The sequence below is a fragment of the Oryctolagus cuniculus genome, chromosome 17 (assembly GCF_051225735.1).
Source record: "Oryctolagus cuniculus isolate XC-2025 breed Fujian yellow rabbit chromosome 17, ASM5122573v1, whole genome shotgun sequence".
NCBI lineage: Eukaryota > Metazoa > Chordata > Mammalia > Lagomorpha > Leporidae > Oryctolagus > Oryctolagus cuniculus.
The window spans coordinates 50,972,915-50,994,644 of record NC_142883.1 but is presented as its reverse complement, the minus strand read 5'-3'; the positions used below and the strand labels follow the sequence as shown (position 1 = coordinate 50,994,644).

Below are 21,730 nucleotides of genomic sequence, written 5' to 3'. Positions count from 1 at the left end.
ACTGCAGGTGGCGGCTTTACCTGCTCCGCCACAGTGCGGGCCCCAAATTCATATTTTTTAAAGGAAGAAAGCGGGGCTGGTGTCATGGCCCAGCAGTTTAAGCTGCTGCTTGTGATGCCTGCATTCCATATTGCAGTGCCAGTTCAAATCCTGGCTGCTCCATTCCCAATCCAGCTCCCTGAATAATGTACCTGGAGAGGCAGTAGAAGTTGGTCCAATTACTTGGACCCCTGTACCCACATGGGAGACCAGGATGGTGTTCCTGGCTCCTGGCTTCAACCAGCCCCGGCTAATGTGGACATTTTGGGAGTCAAACAGTAGAGGCAAAATCTGTCTCTTTGTCTTCTTTTCTCTATCACTCTGCATTTCAAATAAAATAAATCTTAAAAAAAAAAAAACAAACGCAATAATGTTGGTGCTTAAGGCAAAAAGAAAAAATGTTGAGGAAAATAAGACTGCCTTATAATAAAAGATCATAATAATGAGTTAAAGAAATATAATCATCAGCCTTTATGTATCTGACAAAAAGTTTGACATACCATATGAGTCAAGAGGTGAATAGAACTGCAAGGAGGAGGAGATAAATGCATGTATGGGAAATGTTTAGCAGCCTGTGAAAGTTAAGGATGTAATAGCTGTGAGTAACATAATTGTTGGGGTAGGTGTTCAGTGCACAGACTGAGCCACCATTTGAGATACTCATATTCCCATGTTGAAAAACTTGGGTTTGAGTCCTGGTTCTGCTCTCCATTTCAGCTTCCTGTTAATGTAGACTGTGGGAGGCAGCAGGTGATGACTCAAGAACTTGAGTCTCTGTAACTTTTTTTTTTTAAAGATTTGTTTGAGGGGCCAGCACTGTGGCATAGTGGGTAAAGCCACCACCTACAGTGCTGGCATCCTATATGGACACTGGTTCGAGTCCCGGCTGTTCTACTTCCAATCTGGCTCTCTGCTATGGCCTGGCAAAGCAGTAGAAGATGGCCCAAGTCCTTTAAAGATTTATAAAGATTTAGTTGTTTATTTGAAAGGCAGAGTTACACAGAGAGAAGGAGAGGCAGAGAGAGACAGCTCTTCCATCCACTGGTTCACTTCGCAATTGACCGCAACAGCCGGAGCTGTGCCAATCCAAAGCCAGGAGCCAGGAGCTTCTTCTGGGTCTCCTTCATGAATGCAGGGGTCCAAGGACTTGGGTCATCTTCTACTGCTTTCCCAGGCCAGAGCAGAGAGCTGGGTCACAAGTGGAGCAGCCGGGACCTGAACTGGCTCCCATATGGGATGCCCGCACTGCAAGTGGCGGCTTTACCTACTTCACCACAGCGCCAGCCCCCTCTATCACTCTTGATGGGAGGCCTAGATTGAATTCTAGGCTCCTGGCTTTGGCCTGGCCACATACTGGCTGTTGTGGGCATTTGTAGAGTGAACTAGCAGATGGGAAAGGTGTCAGTCTTTATATAAATTTTAAAAAGATTATTTTTTAATTTTATTTTTTTTAAAAAGATTTATGTATTTATTTGAAAGAGTTACAGAGAAGCAGAGGCAGAGAGAGTGAAGACTTCCTCTGCTGGTTCACTGCCCAAATGGCTTCATTGGCTGAAGCTGGGTCAGTTCCAAGCCAGAAGCCAGGAGCTTCTTCAGGTCTCCCAAGTCGATGCAGGGTCCCAAGCACTTAGGCCATCTTCCACTGCCTTCCCAGGCCATTAGCAGAGAGCTGGATCGGAAGAGCATCTGGGCGATGAACTGGTGCCCATATGGGATGCTGATACTGCAGGTGGGGGCTTATCCTACTATGCCACTACACTGGCCCCTAGTATAACATTCTTAACCGTTTCACAAAGGTTATAAAACAAGGCTTTAAAAAACTATAATTGCAGCAACACTGATATATACAAATATTTCTTTTTTCTTTTGTCTTTTAAATTTTTGTTTGCTTTTTAACTATAAGAGAGAACATGTGATGTTTGTCTCTCTAGGTCTGGCTTACTTTACTCTACATGGTGTTCTCCAGTTGAGTCCATTTTGCTTCAAATGGTGGAATTTCATTCCTTTTTATAGCTGAATAATATTCCATCATGTATATTTATCACATTTTCTTCATTCATCTGATAATGGACACCTTAGTTGATTCTAAATTTTGGCTATTGTGAACAATGCTGCTGTGAACATGGTGGTACAGATATCTCTCTGATAACATTGTGTTCAAGTCTTTTGCATGTATACCCAGTAGTGGGATTGCTGGATCATATGGCAAGTCTATTTCTAGTTTTTTAAAAGATCTCAGCACTGTTTTCCACAGTGGCTACACTAACTACATTCCCACCAACAGTATATAAGTGTTTCCCTTTGTCCACATCCTCCCCAGCATTTGTTACTCTCTGTGTTTTGGATTTTAGCCATTCTGAGGGGTAAGGTAATGTTGTGGTTTTGATTTGCATTCCCTGATGGCAAGTGATATTGAACATTTTTTCATATATTTGTTGTCCATTTGTATTTCTTTTGAGAACTGTCGAAATTCTTTACCCATTTCTCAACTGGATTGCTTGTTTTTGTATTGAGTTTTTTTTTTTTTTAAGATTTATTGATTTATCTGAAAGTCAGTTACACAGAGAGAGGAGAGGCAGAGAGAGACTGAGAGGGAGGGAGGGAGGGAGGGAGGGAGGTCTTCCATCTGATGGTTCATTCCCTAATTGGCCACAATGGCAGGAACTGTGCTGATCCGAAGCCAGGAGCCAGGAGCTTCTTCCAGGTCTCCCATGCCGGTGCAGGGGCCTAAGGACTTGGGCCATCTTCCTCTGCTTTCCCAGGCCATAGCAGAGAGCTGGATCGGAAGTGTAGCAGCCGGGTCTCAAACCGGCACCCATATGGGATGCTGGCGCTTCAGGCCAGGGCATTAACCCGCTGTGCCACAGTGCCGGCCCCTCATTGAGTTTTTTAAGTTGCTGATATACTTGGGGTATTAATCCTTTGTCAGGTGGTTTGCAAATATTTTTTTCCCATTCTGTTGGATATCTCTTTCCTCTGTTGATCATTTGCTTTGCAAAAGCTTCTGAGTTTGATATAGTCCCATTTATTTAGTTTTACTTTTGTTGCCTGTGCTCTGGGGGTCTTATCCAAGCCATCCTGTCCTACACCAGTGTCTTGGAGTGTTTCCTCTGTTTTCTGCCAGCAACTTCATAGTCTCAGGTCTTAAATTTATGTCTCGGATCCATTTTGAGTTGATTTTTTGAATATGGTAAGAGGTATGGATCTAAATTCATTCTTATACGTATATAAATCCAGTTTTGCCAGCACCATTTGTTGAAGAGACTATCCTTACTACACTGTATGGTCTGAACATGTCTGTCAAAATTCAGTTGGCTCTATGTATGGAAAATGCATGATACTTGAAATTCCTGGTGCCCCCAATGATGAAGCAGTACAAATATTTTTAGAATTTGAAAGAGTTGAGTCAGCTGCACTGTTTATTCTGTTCCATTGATCTATGTATAGGTTTTTATGCCAGTACCCTGCTGTTTTGATTACTATAGCTTTGCAGTATGCTTTGAAGTCAGGTACTGTGATACCTCTACCTTCCTGGGTTTTGTTGTTGGTTTTACTGGTTTTTTTGGGGGGGATTACTTTGGCTATTCTGGGTCTTTTGTGATTCCATATGAATTTTAGGATTGCTTTTCTTAGTTCTGTTAAGAATATCATTGGTATTTTGATAGGGATTGCATTGAATCTCTAGTTTGCTTTAGGTATATAAACATTCTAATGATATTGATTCTTCCAAACCATGAACAAGGAATATCTTTCCATTTTTTTGTGTCCTTGATGATTTCTTTCAGCAATGTTTGATAATTTTCATTGTAGAGGTCTTTCACTTATTTGGTTAAATTTGTTCCTAAATAATTGATATTTTTTGTGGCTGTCGTGAATGAGATTTCTTTCTTGTTTTCTCTTTCTGTGAGTTCATTAGTATACAAAAAAGCTACTGTTATTCATGTTTATTTTGTAACCTGCAACTTTACTGAATTGGTTTATTAAATCTGGTTTTTGGTGGAATGTTTAGATTTTTCTATGTACAACATCATGTGATCTGCAAATGTGGATAATTTGACTTCTTTTCCAATTTTGATGCTCTTTGTTTCTTTCTCCTCCCTAATTACTCTCACTTAAACTTCCAGTACTATATTGAATAAGAGTGGCGGAGATCTGAGAGGAAATGCTTTCAGCTTTTCCCCATTCAGTATGTTGGCATTGGTTTGTCATATCTAGTCTTTATAATTTTGAAGAATGTTCCTTCTATAACTAATCTGTGGAGGGCTTATATCGTGAAAGGGGTGTTGAATCTTATCAAATGCTTCCCCTGCATCTATTGAGATGACCATGTGGTTTTTGTTCTTTGTTCTGTTGATGTGATAGATGATATATATTGATTTGTGAATATTGAACCACCCTTGAGTTTCTGGGATAAATCCCACTTGATTTTGATGTGTAATCTTTTTTATGTGTTTTTATATTTGCTTTGTTAGTGTTTTGCTGAGAATCTTTGCATCTATGTTCATTAAGGATATAGGTCGGTAGTTTTCTTTTTGTGTCATGACTTTGGTTTTTGTAGCAAAGTAATGCTAACTTCATAAAAAGAGTTTAGCAGAGTTACATCCTGTTCAATATTTTGGAATAGTTTGAAGGATATTGGAGTTACTTCCTCTTTGAATGTTTTGTAGAATTTGGCCATAAGCCATCAGGTCCTGGACTTTGCCTTGACGGAAGACTTGATTACTGCTTCAGTCTCATTGCTTGTTATGTTTTGTTTGTCTATATTTTCTTAAATTAATCTTGGCAGGTTATATGAATCCAGGAATTTATCTATTTCTTTGAGGTTTTTCAGTTTGTTAGCATGGAGTTCTTCATAGTAGTTTCTTAAGATCCTTTATATTTCAGTGGTGTTGGTTGTAATGTCCCCTTTTTCATCTCTAATTGAGTTTTTTCTCTTTTTTTTTTAGTCTGGCTAGACTATCAGTTATTTTATCTTCTCAGAAAGGCAACTTTTTGTTTTGTTGATCTTAAATTTCATTTATTTCTGCTGTGATCCTTATTTCTCACCTTCTGCTGATTTTGGGTTTCATTCTTGTTTTTCTAAGTCTTCGTGATGTATCATTAGATCTTTAATTTGAGACATTTTTCTTTTTTTAAATGTAAGAATTTAATGTTATAAACTTCCTTCTTAGGGTATTGCTTTTGCTGTATCCCACAGGTTTTCATAGTTCTTTTTTTTTTTTAAATTTTTTAAAAAATTTTATTTATTTTTTGACAGGCAGAGTGGACAGTGAGAGAGAGAGACAGCGAGAAAGGTCTTCCTTTGCCGTTGGTTCACCCTCCAATGGCCACTGTGGCCGGCGCGCTGCGGCCGGCGCACCGCGCTGATCCGATGGCAGGAGCCAGGTACTTATCCTGGTTTCCCATGGGGTGCAGGGCCCAAGCACCTGGGCCATCCTCCACTGCACTCCCTGGCCACAGCAGAGAGCTGGAAGAGGGGCAACCGGGACAGAATCCGGCGCCCCGACCAGGACTAGAACCTGGTGTGCCAGCGCCGCAAAGCGGAGGATTAGCCTAGTGAGCCACGGCGCCGGCACACAGGTTTTGATATATTGTGTTTTCATTTTCATTTATTTCAAGAAAGTTTTTTATTTCCTTTGTAGTTTCTTCAGTGACCCATCGATCATTCAATAGCATGTTTAATTTCCAAGTACTTATGAGTGTTCTATTGTTGTTGACTTCTAGTTTTATTCCTTTATGGCCTGAGAAGATACAGATTTCAATCTGTTTAAATTTGCTGAGACTTGATTTGTGGCCTCATATTTGGTCTATCTTAGAAAGTGTTCCATGTGCTGATGGGGAGAATGTTTTCTGTAGCTGTTGGGTGAAGTGTCCTATAAATGTCTTTTAGGTGAATTCATTTGCTTGATGGTGTTTTTTTTTTTTTTTTTTTTTTAACTCTGATGTAGCTTTATTGATTTTCTGTTTGGATGACCTGTCCATCGATGAGAGTAGGGTATTGAAGTCACCCACTATTGTTGTATTGGAGTCCATCTCTCCCTTTAGTTCTAATAATATTTGCTGTATATATCTGAGCAATCTTGTGTTGGGTACATATGTATTTCTGATGTGTCTTGCTGAATAGAACCTTTTATCAAAAATATAATGTCCTTATCTCTTTTTACAGTTTTTGATTTAAAGTCTGTTTTACCTGATACAAGAATAGCTATGCCTGCTTGCTTTTGGTTTCCATTTGCCCAGTATATCTTTTTCTAACCCTTCATTTTCAGTCTGTGTGTCTGTGAAGTGAGTTTCTTGTAGGCAGCATATAATGAGGTCATAGTTTTTTACCCATTCAATCAACCTAAGAGGAAGACTCACACTTCTTGATTTCAAAACTTACTACAAAGTAACAATAATGTGATATAGATCAGTGGTGTAGAACCCAGAGTCCAGAAATAAACCTTCACATGTATCTCTTCCCTCCCCCTCTTCCTCTGTTTCCTTCCCCCCAATTAAAATCTTCTTTAAGTATTTGAGGACTGATACTACCTGATTTTAGATATAGTGAACAGACAGTGTGATATTAGTGAAATAATAGTTAAATACATCTTTGGAACAGACAGAACAGAGAAACAAGGAATAGACCAACATCAATAAAGTCAGCTAAATTTTGTATGAAGTTATTTACTTCAGAAGCAGTAAAGACAGAGAAAAGACAGAGACGCAGAGTGGTCCCATCTGCTGGTTTACCCCCCAAATGCCCATGAAGGATGGTTCTGAGCCAGGGCTGAAGCGGGAGCTGGGAACTCAGCCAGGTGTCTCACGTGGATGGCAGGAACCCAGGGTCTGCATTAGTAGAAAGCTGGAATCAGAGCCAGAGCTGGGACTGAAACCCAAGCACTTTCACGTGGCTGTGGGCATCTTAATTGCTGGTCCAAGTGCCTGCAGAGGAGCAGAGGCTGCACTGTGGAGAAAAGATTGTATTTTCAACAAACAGTGCTGAAACTGGACGGCCACATTCAAAGCAGTGACTTCCTTTATAGCTTTCAAAAATCAACTCAAAATGGATCATAGATCTAAATGTAAAGTACAAACTAAATCTCCTAGAAGATAACATAAAAGAAAGCCAAGCTGACCTTGGATGTGACAGTGACTTCTTGGATACAAAACCAAAGGCATGATCCATCAAAGAAATAATAGATAAGCCAGAGCATGTTAAAATGAAGAGTGTGTACTCTGGGAAAGACTGTTCAGAGAGTGTGAAGGCAAGCCAGAACTGGGAGACTATGTTTGAAAATGATATATGTGGTAAAGGACTGTTAATCTGGATTATACAAAGAACGTGAGTAACTTGATTTTTAAAAAATGGGCAAAAATCCTGAATAAACACTTCACCAGTGACGAGGGTTGGCATTGTGGCATAGTGGGTAGAGTTGCTGCCTGCGATGCTAGAATCCCATATGGGCACCTGTTCAAGTCCTGACTGCTCCACTTCCAATCCAGCTCCCTGCTAAATGCTCCTGGGAAAGCAGCAGAGGATGACTCAAGTGCTTGGTCCTCTGCACCTATGTGGGAGACCCAGATGAAGTTTCTGGCTTCTGCCTCACCCAGCCTTGGCTGTTGCAGTCTTTTGGGGAGTGAACCAGTGTGTGGAAGATACCCCCCTCATCTATCTCTCCCTCCTTTCTCTCTTTCTCTGACTTTCAAATAAATAAATAAATCTTTTTTTTTTTTCAAATGACAGATGGCTGGGAAGCATATGAAAAAATGCTCAGGATCTATATGTCATTAGGGAATTGCAAATTTTTTAGTTTTAGGGAATTGCAAATAAAATTAAAACAGTAAGATGCCACTTTATATCTAGTTGATTAATCAGAATCCAAAACATTGGCAACAACAAATGCTGATGAGGCTATGGAGAAATGGGAACGTTCATTTGATTTTGGTGGAAATTCGAAATGGTAAGCCATTTGGAAGATAGCTTGGCAGTTTCTAACAAAATCAGATATATTCTTACCATTGGGTATAGCAGTCATGTTCCTTAGTATTTACTCAGTTGACTTGAAAACCTACGTCTGCACAAAAACCTGCATATAGATGTTTATAGGAACTGTATTCTTTTTTAGAGATATATTTATTTGAAAGAGTTTATACACAGATTGAGAAAAAGAGAGTGAGCGAGAGATTGATCTTCTATCCACTGGTTCACTTCCCAAATGGCCAAAATGGCCAGATCTGGGCCAGATCGAAGCAAGGAGCCAGGAGCTTCTTCAGAGTCTCCAATGTGGGTGCTGGGGCCTAAGCACCCAAGGAGCAGTAGCAGGGATCTGGATTGGAAGAGGAAAAGCCAGGACATGAACTGGTGCCCATATGGGATGCCAGTGCCACAGGTGGCAGCTTAACCGGCTGGGCCACAGTGGCAGCCCCAGGAGCTTAATTCTTTATTGTCACAACTTGAGAGATAACTAAGAAGTCCTTCAGTAAGTCAGTAGATTAAACTGTAGTAGTTTAGACGAGCTAAAAATGAATGAGATGTCAAGCAATGAGCAGACATAGAGGAACTTTGAATGCTTATTACTTGGTAAAAGAGGGTAATTTCAAAAGGCCAACTCTATGACATTCTGGAGCCGTCAGAACTGTGGACGTAGTAGAAGATTGCTGGTTGCCTGGAGCAGGAATAAGGGAGGATGAATAGGCAGTACAGAGATTTTTTTTTTTTCTTTTTTCCTTTTTCCAGATTGATTTATTTTATTTGAAAGACATACGGAGAGACAGACAGAGCAAGGAATCCTCCATCTACTGGTTCACACACCAGATGGCTACAACAACAGCTGGAGCTGGGCCAGACTGAAGCCAGGAGCTTTATCTGGATCTCCCATGTGGGTGGCAGGGGTCCAAGTACTCAGACCATCTCCTGCTGCTTTTCCCAGGCCAATAGCAGGGAGCTGGATCAGAACCATCTACTGGTTCACACTAGCTGAGACTGGACCAGGGCAGAAGCCAGGATCTGTGAATGCCATCCAGGTGTCTGGTGTACACGGGTGGCAGGAACTGAAGTACTAGAGCCATCACCACTGCTTTCCAGGGTCTTGCATTAGCAGGAAGCTTACATTTGGAGGCAGAGCCGAGGACGGAACTTCAGGCACTACAGTGTGGGATGCAAGTGTCTTAACTGATGTCTCAGCTGCTAGATTGACCACCTATCCTTGTTCAGAGATGGGGATAGAGACCTGAGAAATTAATACTAACTTTAGAAAGCCTGAATCTATGGGGCAGATGCTGTGGAGCCGCAGGGTAAAGCCCTGGCCTTCAGCACTGGCATCCTGTATGGGCGCCAGTTTAAGTCCCAGCTACTCTACTTCAGAACCAGCTCCCTGCTAATGTATCTGGGGAAGCAGTGGAAGATGGCCCAAGTCCTTGGACCCCTGCATCCATGTGGGAGACCTGGAAGAAGCTTCGGGCTTCAGATTAGCCCAGCTCTGGCCGTTGTGGCCTTTTGGGTAGTGAGCCAGCGGATAGAAGGCTCTCTCGCTCGCTCTCTGTCTCTCTCTCGCTCGCTCTGTCTCTGCCTCTGTCTGTAGCTCTGTCTTTCCAACAACTAAAATAAATCTTAAAAAAAAAAAAAAAAAAAAAAGCCTGGGCCGGCGCCGCAGCTCACTAGGCTAATCCTCCACCTAGCGGCGCCGGCACACGGGGTTCTAGTCCCAGTTGGGGCGCCGGATTCTGTCCCGGTTGCCCCTCTTCTAGGCCAGCTCTCTGCTGTGGCCAGGGAGTGCAGTGGAGGATGGCCCAAGTGCTTGGGCCCTGCACCCCATGGGAGACCAGAAGAAGCACCTGGCTCCTGCCTTTGGATTAGCGCGGTGCGCTGGCTGCAGCGCGCCAGCCGCGGTGGCCATTGGAGGGTGAACCAACGGCAAAAGGAAGACCTTTCTCTCTGTCTCTCTCTCTCACTGTCCACTCTGCCTGTCCAAAAAAAAAAAAAAAAAAAAAAAGCCTGAAAACCTGAATCTAGTGACTGCCAGGTTCTCTGGCTTTCTTTTCTTTCTGATTAAACTTCTCTTGCATGTTTGCTTTGTGGAAGATACTGTACTCATAAACATATCCAATAAATTACTTTATCATCACAACAACCCTGTGAGGTTGGATTGTTTTTTTTTTTATTTGAAAGGCAGAGTTAGAGAAAGAGAGATCTTCCATCTGCTGTTTCATTCCTCAATTGGCTACTATGGCCAGGCCAAAGTCAGGAGCCTGGAACTCACAGGGGCCCAAGTACATCATACCGTCTTCTGCTGCTTTCCCTGGTGCATTAGCAGAGAGCTGGATGGGAAGTGGAGCAGCAGAGATTCAAACTGATGCTCACCCGCTGCACTACAACCTGCCCAGAAGTGGTTATTTTTAATCTTTATTTCCCAGATGTGGGAACTTAGGCCAGAGAGGTTAAATAATTTGAACAAATTCATTGCACCAGCCGTGGAAGAGCCAACAACATTTAACTCTGAAATTATGACTTAACCACTATTAGAAAGATAGTACTTTAAATCTCACCTCTTTTTAAAGTGATGTCATTTTGCATGTTAACATTTTAAAATTTAGTGCTTAATTTCTTCATTAGAACATCAGCCTGATAGAAATGAACCCCTCATTGATGAAAAGTCTGATACTTTTCCCCCAGAGGATCTGAAGAGGCAAAATGCAGTGTTGCAAGCTGCACAGGATGATCTGGGCCATCTTCGGACACAGCTGTGGGAAGCTCAAGCAGAGATGGAGAACATCAAGGCGATTGCCACGGTCTCTGAGAACACCAAGCAAGAAGCTATCGATGAGGTGAAGAGACAGTGGAGAGAGGAAGTTGCTTCACTTCAGGCTGTTATGAAAGGTAAGGACAAAGACCCGCTTTATGATTTTCTAAAATAATGGATTCAGAGGATCTTATAATTGATAACAAGTTTCATTTCTGGCTCTTTGTACTGCCATCTTCAAGATGTACTGTCAGATAAAAACCTTACTGTCAACTAAAGTCCCTGTTTAGCGGACAACAGGTGATTGTAAAGTTTAAAGCAGGACTTAAAGGTGAACTTTTCCTGTAGAAGTAAGGCAGGTGATGGCAGTGAGTGCAACCGTGTGGGCACAGGGAGTGTGCTGAACTGCAGAGCGGCCAGGGGCAAAGTGGCTGTGTACACTCACTGGCTCCAGATAAGTATTGCTCTTCCAGCTCGGTGTTGCCATGGTTTTTTGATTTTTAAGAAAAATTTGTATTTGCATGTGAAATCTTTCATCTCACACATTTTTGGTCAAGTGTGGTTATTCATAACTACAAGTGAAACAGGAACATGTAGTTTATAAACTGGGCACAGTTGAGTTCCTGAACAAAACTGGGATCTTGGTAAGGAAGAAGTGGAGTTTAATAGGTAGCCAGCAGTTATCTGCCATAAAATATTTTAAGATTATATTAAAAACCAAACTTTTGTATTAAAAAACTTTTTAGAGGCCTTAAGATTGTTCTCAATTTAGAATCTTGGGTTATAGCAAAATATTACAGCAATATATCCACTTTGTATCCTTTCAGATAATTGGATTGGGGTGACAAGATTTGAAATTTTTTTTAATATTTATGTATTTATTAGAAAGGCAGAGTTACAGAGAGGCAGAGGCAGACACTTCCATTGGCGGGTTCACTCCCCAAATGGCTGCAATGCCCAGGGCTGGAACAGGCTGAAGCCAGGAGCCAGGAGCTCCATCTGGGATTCCCATGTGAGTGATAGGGCCCCAAGGACATGGGCCGTCTTCCTCTGCCTTTTTTTTTTTTTTTTTTTTTTAATTTGACAGGTAGAGTTAGACAGTGAGAGAGAGAGACAGAAAGGTCTTTCTTCCGTTGGTTCACTCCCCAAATGGCCACTACAGCTGGCGCTGCGCCAATCCGAAGCCAGGTGCTTTCTCCTGGTCTCCCATGTGGGTACAGGGGCCCAAGCACCTGGGCCATCCTCCACTGCCTTCCCAGGCCACAGCAGAGAGCTGGACTGGAAGAGGAGCAACCGGGACAGAATCCAACGCCCATATGGGGGATGCCGGTGCCGCAGGCAGAGGATTAGCCAAGTGAGCCATGGTGCCAGCCCCTTCCTCTGCTTTTCCAGATGCATTTGTGGGGAGTGGTTGGAACTGGATATGGGATGTGGGTGGCAGCATAACCTGCTGTACCACAACACTGGCCCTAAGTTTGAATTCTAGCTCTGCTTCTTTCTGTTTATGAAAAATTGGAAAGACAATTTCACCTTTCTTAAGTTTTCCTCATCTGTAAAATAATATGTAGCACAGATGTATTGTAAAAGTTAGAGATGATTTAAAATCCTTATTTCGTAAATTATGAGAACTAGAAATGAAGTACATTGTTTCTTAATGAATTAAATATTCTTTAGAAATTAGGCCTAAGCTCTTCATGTCATTTAAAGAATGAGTGTGCAGAGTATTTGTTTCACCTTCGACATGAAATATTTGGTGATGTTTTATAGAAACGGTTCGTGACTATGAGCACCAGTTCCACCTTAGGCTGGAGCAGGAGCGGGCGCAGTGGGCACAGTACCGGGAATCTGCAGAGAGGGAAATAGCTGACCTACGAAGGAGGCTGTCTGAAGGGCAGGAGGAGGAAAATCTAGAGAATGAGATGAAAAAGGTACAAGGGGAACGTGCTCGTCTGCAGAGATGCGTGTGTGCAAATGCCGAGTGCTCTAATTGTTGTGGTGATAGTTGTGATTTTGTTTAGAGGAATTATGTCTAGTACTGTAGTGCTGGACAATGTGATGCCCTTCCCTGAGATTAACCCGTAGCTAATTCCCTCTCCTTCTTCCAATCTATGATGAAATGTCCCTACCACATGAGGCCCAAGACCACCCTATTCAACACTGCAGCCTGCCCCACTGCCCACCCTCACCCATCACTAGTTGCCTGATTTCCCTTATGCTACACTGTATATTTCCATTGCACCTGTTACTTTATAACATGTAGAGTTCACCTGTTTATTATGATTATTGCTTGTTGCCTCTCTCTCCTTACTAGGATTTTAACCTTTGGAAGTCAGAATTTTTTAAGTTTTATTTATTTATTTGAGAGGCATAGTGACAGGGAGAAACAGAGACAGAGCTTCCACCTGATGGTTCACTTCCCAAATGTCCACAACTGCTAGGGCTGGGCCAGGCTGAACTCAGGAGCCAGGAACTCCATCGAGGTCTCCTACATAGGTGGCATGAACCATCAGTTGCTGCCCCCTAGGTGCATTAGCTGGAAACTGGATCTGAAGTGCGGAATAGCCAAAACTATCACTCCAGTGTGGGATGAGGGTGTCCCAAGTAGTGGCTTAACCTGCTGCCCTAGGATTCTTTTTGTATCCTAAATGCCTAGAGTAGTGCCTAGTAGTGCCTAGAGTAGAGCACATAGGTACTGAATACATTTTTAAAAAAGATTTATTTGGGCCGGCGCCGTGGCTCAATAGGCTAATCCTCCACCTTGCGGCGCCGGCACACCGGGTTCTAGTCCCGGTCGGGGCGCCGGATTCTGTCCCGGTTGCCCCTCTTCCAGGCCAGCTCTCTGCTATGGCCAGGGAGTGCAGTGGAGGATGGCCCAGGTGCTTGGGCCCTGCACCCCATGGGAGACCAGGAAAAAGCACCTGGATCCTGGCTCCTGCCATCGGATCAGCGCGGTGCGCCGGCTGCAGCGGCGGCCATTGGAGGGTGAACCAACGGCAAAGGAAGACCTTTCTCTCTGTCTCTCTCTCTCACTGTCCACTCTGCCTGTCAAAAAAAAAAAAGATTTATTTATTTGAAAGTCAGAGTGACCGAGAAGGAGAGAGAGAGAGAGAGAGAGGACAGTTGATCTTCATCTGCTGGTTCATTCCCCAAATGCTTGCAAGTCAGGGCTTGGCCGGGGCGAAGCCAGGAGCTCCCAATGGGTCTCCCATATGAGTGACGGGAACCCACATACTTGGGCCATCATCCCCTGCCTCCCAGGAACATTAGCAGGAAGCTGGATTAGAAATATGGGGTCACAGTAACTTTAACTGGCACTGTGACATGGGATGTAGGCACCACAGGAGTGGCTTAAGCTGCCACACAGCCTGTGCCAGTAAATACTCACTGAATGTTGTTGCTTGATGATTGTGCCTAAACTGAAGTTTTAGAACAGATGTTATTTTTCCTTTTTTTTCTGTAAATCTTGGTTCCTGTGTGATGAATGCAGCACATATTATGCTTGAACATAGGGCAACTAAATATAAGGTGAGATATTTTATCATTGAGAAAATTTACTTTTTAATTTTTATATATTTGAAAGGCAGAGACAGACAGAGGTCATCCATCTGCTGATTCGTTCCCCAGATGCTTGCAGTGCTGGGTCAGGATGAAGCCAGGAGCTGGGTACCCTGTCTGGGTCTCCCATGTGGGTGGCAGGGAACCAAGTACTTGTGTCATCAACTGTTGTGTCCCAGGGTGCTAGAATCCCAAGCAGTCACTGTTGATATGGGGATGGGCCTTTGGCGCTGTCTTAACTGCTGCACGAAATGCCCATCTCCATTGAGAAAACTTAGAAAGCTTTTGGCTGGTTGGATGTAAATTTTCACTTTGTTAATTGGCATATATATACACATTTAAAATCATATATAAAATAATTAGAAATTGATTTTTCTCTTCAGTTCTATTAATAATGCTATTTTGTTCCTAACCCATGGCTCATTCTCAAATATATACATAGTCATTGTTTCCAAAGTATGCCAGATTTGTCACTCAAAAAATTAATTTTTAAAATAATGTACTTTTTGGAGCAGTTTTTGATTAACAGAAAAATTGTGAGGAGAATTTGGAGCTCCACTGTACTTATGCCCAGTTTCCTCTATTACAAATATGTTACATCAGGATGATGGTGTTTGCCACAGTTAATAACTAACACATGTTCATTCTCATTAACTAAACCCATTCTTTATATTTTGATCATACTGGTCCTTTCCTTTGTCCCTTGTTCTGTTCTGGGAGCCCAGCCAGGACACTACACTGCATTTAGTCATGTCTCCTTGGGGGCCTCTTGGCTGTGGCAGTCTCTCAGATTTTCTTCCTTTTAATGACTTTTCTTTCATTTTTTAAAAATACCCTTTGAAAGTTTTGTTTGGGTAGGTGTTTGGCTCAGTGATTAAGTTGCTGTTAGGGATGTCTGTATCCTGTGTCAGAGTGCCTGGTTCAAGCCGCGGCTCCTCTGTTTCAGAGCCAGCTTCCTGCTATTGCATCGCCTGGGGGGCAGCAGCTGATGGCTCAAGCACTAGACATCTCCCACCCGTGTGAGAGACTTGGATTCAGTTCTGGGCTTCTGTCTTCAGCCAGGCTTAGTCCCAGCTGTTGGCATTTTTGAAAATGAACCAGCAGTCAGAGGGTCTCTGTCTCTGTCTCTCTCTCTCTGAAAACAAATTTTAAAAATTTAAAAAGCCATATTTTTAAAAAAAGTTTTCTGCAGTGATATCCAACACTTGAAACCAGGAGGTCGTATTGCATTAATAACTCAGTCTGTCATGAGTTCTTTGCTTCCTCCTGCTTTTCTTTCCCTGTGTGTTTCTGCCAGGTGACCTCTGTGAGTCTTCCAGAGTAGCCTTGCCTGAGATACTTTAAGCTGACCTTTTTTTTTTTTTTTTTTTTTTTTTGACAGGCAGAGTTAGACAGAGAGAGAGACAGAGAGAAAGGTCTTCCTTTTTCTGTTGGTTCACCCCCCAGATGGCTGCTACAGCCGGTGCACTGCGCCCATCTGAAACTAGAAGCCAGGTGCTTCCTCCTGGTTTCCCATGTGGGTGCAGGGCCCAAGCACTTGGGCCATCCTCCACTGCCCTCCCTGGCCACAGCAGAGAGCTGGACTGGAAGAAGAGCAACCGGGACAGAATCCGGTGCCCCGATCGGGACTAGAACCCAGGGTGTTGGCGCCGCAGGCGGAGGATTAGCCTAGTGAGCCGCGGCGCCAGCCAAGCTGACATTTCTTATCCACAAAATATTTAGTTCTGAATAAAATAAATGATGACTTTGTAAGGATCTGAAAATAAAGTGAATCTAAATCCTCCTTTTCTAAAGGGTATGTTTTTGTGGGGAAGATTTCCCTCACATTTGGGCGTGTATTATTTTCCTTATCCTGAACAATTTAAGGTGAGTTTGAGCTCACTTAAATTCAGTAAATAGGATTTTCATTTTCAATAGGAGACAAAAAGCTATTAGTTTTGAGTCTGCAAAAGAGATCCTCACCACGACACGTGGTAATTAAACTTACCACAGTGAAACATAAAGAAAAGATCCTAAAATGTGCAAGAGAGAAACGTCAGATTACTCTCAGAGGATCTCCAATCAGACTCACAGCTGACTTCTCATCAGAAACCCTACAAGCTAGGAGGGAATGGCGAGACATAGCACAGGTGCTAAGAGAGAAAAATTGCCAGCCCAGAATATTATATCCTGCCAAGCTCTCATTTGTGAATGAAGGTGAAATAAAGACCTTTCATAGCAAACAGAAATTGAAAGACTTTGTGGCCACTCGTCCGGCCCTGCAAAAGATACTTAAAGATAGTTTTGAGTCTGTCTTTGTTTCTATATGTGTGCATGTAGGTGTATATATATGTGAAAAATTAAAATTTAATTTCTGTAAACCTAGTTTATAGAAATTGATTCCTTTAATCCATGTTCTGGGAAGGGAGTTTAGAAAATAATGTGGAGGTCATTCTTTATTTGTTTCATTTAGATACTAAAAAGCAACATGATATTAAAGTTTTCTTTTTAAATGATAGAAGGCTTTAAAAATTGTTTAACATGCACAGAAATTGTTTATGGGATACCATGTGATGTTTCAACACCCGTGTACATTGTGAAATGTCCAAATCAGGATGGACTGTTCTCAAATGTAAGCCTTTTTTGTAGCAAAATAGTTTCCTAACATTTTTAGAAAATACATGTTCTATTTTGTTTTTTAAATATAATTATTTTAGTAGTTCATAGGAAATTATGGCCTCATTAACTTAGTAACCAGGAATTATAACCATTATGTGTATTTCCTTTTATATGTGGTCTATTTTTTAACTTAATTAAAAAGTCAGATTTGCCATAATGAATCTATTTTCCACTGACTTCAAATTCTAAATGTACGCCGGCGCCGCGGCTCACTAGGCTAATCCTCCGCCTTGCGGCGCCAACACGCCAGATTCTGTCCCGGTTGCCCCTCTTCCAGGCCAGCTCTCTGCTGTGGCCAGGGAGTGCAGTGGAGGATGGCCCAAGTGCTTGGGCCCTGCACCCCATGGGAGACCAGGATAAGTACCTGGCTCCTGCCATCGGATCAGCGCGGTGCGCCGGCCGCAGTGCGCCGGCCGTGGCGACCATTGGAGGGTGAACCAATGGCAAAAAGGAAGACCTTTCTCTCTGTCTCTCTCTCTCACTGTCCACTCTGCCTGTCAAAAATAAATAAATAAATAAAAGTAAAAAAAAATTCTAAATAATATTTGGGAAAACTGATTATGAGTTCACAAAATAAAATAATGCACCATTTAATCAGTTGGATGCAGTGTGATTTCATAAATGCTAACATGGAACATGACAGAGTTGTTATGTGAATTTTTTACAAAGGGATGGGTCAGTATTTCTTGGAAAGCATCAAGAGAAAGTTGTAGCATGTACTTATTTTTAACCGTAGGCCCAGGAGGATGCTGAAAAACTCCGATCTGTTGTGATGCCCATGGAGAAGGAAATTGCCGCTCTGAAAGATAAGCTGACAGAGGCTGAGGACAAGATTCAAGAGCTGGAGGCCTCAAAGGTGTGGAACCCTGTAATCCATTTGTACGAAATCCAAGGTCTGCTTTAATGCCATGAACAGAATTAGAATCACTAAGGCGGGAAAAACTGTAATTTAGACTATGCATCTTAAGAATCGTGCTTTCTCTAAAATACAGAAAAAGAAAGAAACACCTCCTTTGAGATGATTTTGCCCTTAAGGATATTTTGAATAATCACAATAAGGATGCTTTGTCACAAGTGGCACTTCATCACAAAGTTGTGTTCATTTTCTTATGCGAATGAGACTAGGTCTCATTCTTTTTTTTTTTTTTTTAATCAGGGAAAATAAACTGTTCAAAGTTGATTTTGTTTTCTGATGCCAGCCCCAAAATTGATCTTTCAGAGTATGGCTGAATTTGTTGGCTACAGAGACACAAAAGAAGAAATATGGGACTGTTAAAGATTTTAATAATTGAAAGAAAGTAAGAAAGAAGAAAGATCAAAAAAAGATAAAAGTACAAACTAGGAATGTAGAAATAAATGAGAAAGTATCAAGTACATATAAACTGATAACCTACTAAAAAAGATGATCAGATTGGATTTTTTGAATCTAACTTTGTATTTCTTATAAAAGATAAAGATGCACTGAAAATAAAACCACAAGGTAAGACTGAATATAAAGGAATAGAGGAAAGAAATATCAACAAATTTTTTCCCAAAGAAAGCTGATATAGCAAGTGTAATGTCAAATAGGATATGAGAAAAAAGAACTAGCAAATAGGGACATATCTAATAAACAGCTCATCAGTGAAGTGTAGCTGTCACGAGCATCACTGTACCTTTCATACCCTGGAAAGAAGTGAGCTAGAAAATGACAGTTTCAAGAATTTGACATTGACAATTACAGTGGGAGATTGAAACTGACCTTTAGAGAATGCAAGCAGGAAGCATTATTGGTAGGGCCATAAGGAGTTCTGAACAGGTTAATAATTTAGAGTTAAGAGAGACACAGAGTCCTGTACCCGGGAAGGAGATGATGCTGTACACAGTAGTAGAACCTAGTAATGAAGAGCTCCGCACTCTTAGTCTCGGTGACCTTGGCCACATGACAAGTATTACTGTGCCTTGGTTTTCTCAGCTATGAAATGGAGATAACTACCTCCCTTATAAGGCCATTATGAGAATCATTAAGTTAAAACATACAAACATTAAGGATAGTCCAGGTGACAAAGTATTATTCAGGTACATTCTACTTTAGTATTATGATACAACATATTTTTCACAAAAGTCATAAAGGAAATGTCAACAAATTTTGCAGAATTAATGTTGTACAGACCTAACTCTCTGACCATAGGTTACATGGTTATTTATAATAACATTATAGTTAAAATGCCTGGAAAAAGAAAAAACTGATGGAAAAAATAATTATAAGAGGTTTAGGTGGGAGATCTTTGGTGCAGTAGTTGACAGTGCTTGGGACACCCACATCCCATATCAGAGTGCCCAGTTGGCCCCAGTTCTGCTTTCTCCTGATGTGCACCCTGGAAAATAGCAGAAGAGGGCTCAGCCACAGGGATCCCTGCCATCAGCAACTTGGATTGAGTTCCAAGTTTCTGGCTTCAGCCTGGCCCAGCCACAGCTGCTATTGGCATTTAGGGAGTGAAACAAATATAAATTTTAAAAATTTAGAATTAGAGTGGAAAGTAGACCTTTGAAACTTTCAGATGCTAAAAAAGAGAATATCTTGTTGTGATACACAAAGTTTAAGTAGGACAAATATATTGACTGTGCAAGGAAAATTGACAGATTTCAATTCACTAGAAAATAAAACATACTTTTTATACAAAAAGGGTTGGAGAGGTAAGTCACTGACTGTGAGAAGATACCTATAAATCATATACCTGACAAAAAAATTAATACCCAAAACTAATAAAACTGCCAAGTTCATAAATGACAAAAATGGAAAAACAGATGAATGAGCTGTGCACAAAAGCAGACTAGGCATGCATGTAGAAAGGTAGGCAGCGCTGCTAGAGACAAGGAAGGGGAGTGAGAATGAAGGTGTCTCTCACACAAATGGGTCACATTCACCTGCCATCGGGGTGGGTGAGACTCCTCACTGTCAGCTGCCGCTGTTATATTGGACCCTTGTCGCCGCCTCTGCTTTCTCTTGTACAGATGATGGTACTCTCCGCGTTTTCCTGGATAAGTGGTTTCAGTGGTTCCCCCCGACCGCCCGTCCTGCTCCTTTGTCATCCTTTTTTTTTTTTTTAATGTCCATGTGTTTTTGGTTTGGGTTGTTAGAGGGTATCGAATCCAAGGACATTAAAACACTATACCACCCTACCACCATCTTTCCAGAGTGCTACTCAGTAACTGTCAAATGTCAGAAACACAGTCATTGTTGAGTATTTACTCCAAGAAGTAAGAGCTGGTAGAATTAGTGGTGATTTGCCACCACTTCCTGTCTTCCCTCTGGAGTCTGTTACTGTCAGCTCTGTGACCACCCTACCCTCTCTACCTGTTAGGAAAGGTGCCTCCCCACACTGCGCACTTTGCCACGCTTGGCTTGTCTTCTGGTTGATTACCTGCAATTAAGCAGCAAATAGCAACCTACTAAATAATTTTTTAAAATTTATTTTTAAAGACATTTATTTTTTAAATTTGAAAGGCAGAGTTGAAGGGAGAGGCAGAAAGAGAGGTCTTCCATCTGCTGGTTCACTCCCCAGATGGCAGTGATGGCCAGGGCCGGGCCAGGCCATGCCAGGAGCTTCACTGGAGTCTGCCACATGGGTGGAAGGGGTCCAAGCACTTGGGCCATCCTCTGCTGCCTTTCCCAGGCCGTTAGCAGGGATCTGGATTGGAAGTGGAGTAGCTGGGACACAAACCAGCACCCATACGGGATGTCAGTGCTGCAGATGGTTGTACCTGCTAAGCTACAATGCTGGCCCCTACAGAATTATTTTAGTCTGTGACTGGTATTGTTTAATGACCTAGGAGTAAAGATAATATAATAGAATATAAAAAGAGGTGAAAATTTCCGTGAAAGTGAAATTAGACATAATATTGAAAAAATAAAAAGATAATAGAATTTAGGGTGGACGATTTACATGACCGGGTAAAACAAGTCCTGTATTTTCTGGGGTGGGATTTATTTTCATTATGACTACAAATTTTTCAAACGTTAGACTTTTTAAAAACATTAGACATGTTGATATTATGAGTGTTATAGTTAATTGTTCAATATATAGTTACTTTTTTGAAAAGAAGGAATTTTAAAAAGTGTTCTATACTTGGCCTTCAAGTTTGTGTAATCGCAGTGTGAGACTGCTTTTCCCATCATGACTTTCCCTTTAACTTCTGTGAATAAATGTGTGGGTGAAAGTGTCTCTCTCTCTCCCTCTCTCTCTCTTTTAAATTTAAGGCATTTGGAAATTGAAGAAAAACAAACAAAGTATGGTACCATTTTTATCCTAGAAATTAACAGCTGCTTTTTTTCTTTTAAGATTATTTATTTGAAAGACAGAGATAATTTCAGCCTGCTGGTTCACTCCCCAGATGGATGCAGCAGGCTGGGTCTGGGCCAATCTGGAATCAGGAGCTTCTTCCAGGTCTCCCACATGGATGCAGGGGCCCGAGGACTTAGTTCATCCTCCACTGCTTTCCCAGGCCTAATAGCAGAAGCTGGATTGGAAGTGGAGCAGCCGGGACTTGAACCAGAGTCCATATGGGATGCTGGTGTCATACATGGTGGCTTTACCCACTGTGCCACAACGCAGCCCCTAAGAACCTTTTTTAAGAAGCAAAATATCATTGGTGGGGCTGGTGCTGTGGTGCACAGGTTAACGCCCTGGCCTGAAGCACTGGCATCCCATTTGACCTGCATGGGAGACCAGGAAGCTGGCCGTTGCAGCCATCTGGGGGGTGAGCCAGTGGTTGGA

At 41.9% G+C, this 21,730-nt stretch overlaps 1 protein-coding gene across 3 annotated transcripts in view; it reads left to right on the top strand.

Moving 5' to 3' along the window:
* Positions 1–21,730, top strand: part of RABEP1 (rabaptin, RAB GTPase binding effector protein 1) — a 102,658-nt gene that overhangs the window by 38,468 nt on the left and 42,460 nt on the right. For all 3 annotated transcript variants that reach the window (XM_051825323.3, XM_051825324.3, XM_051825322.3), the window contains 3 exons: positions 10,694–10,897; positions 12,528–12,688; positions 17,710–17,829. In XM_051825323.3, coding sequence (XP_051681283.2) covers positions 10,694–10,897; positions 12,528–12,688; positions 17,710–17,829 — 485 coding nt within the window. The remainder of the gene's footprint in view (positions 1–10,693; positions 10,898–12,527; positions 12,689–17,709; positions 17,830–21,730) is intronic.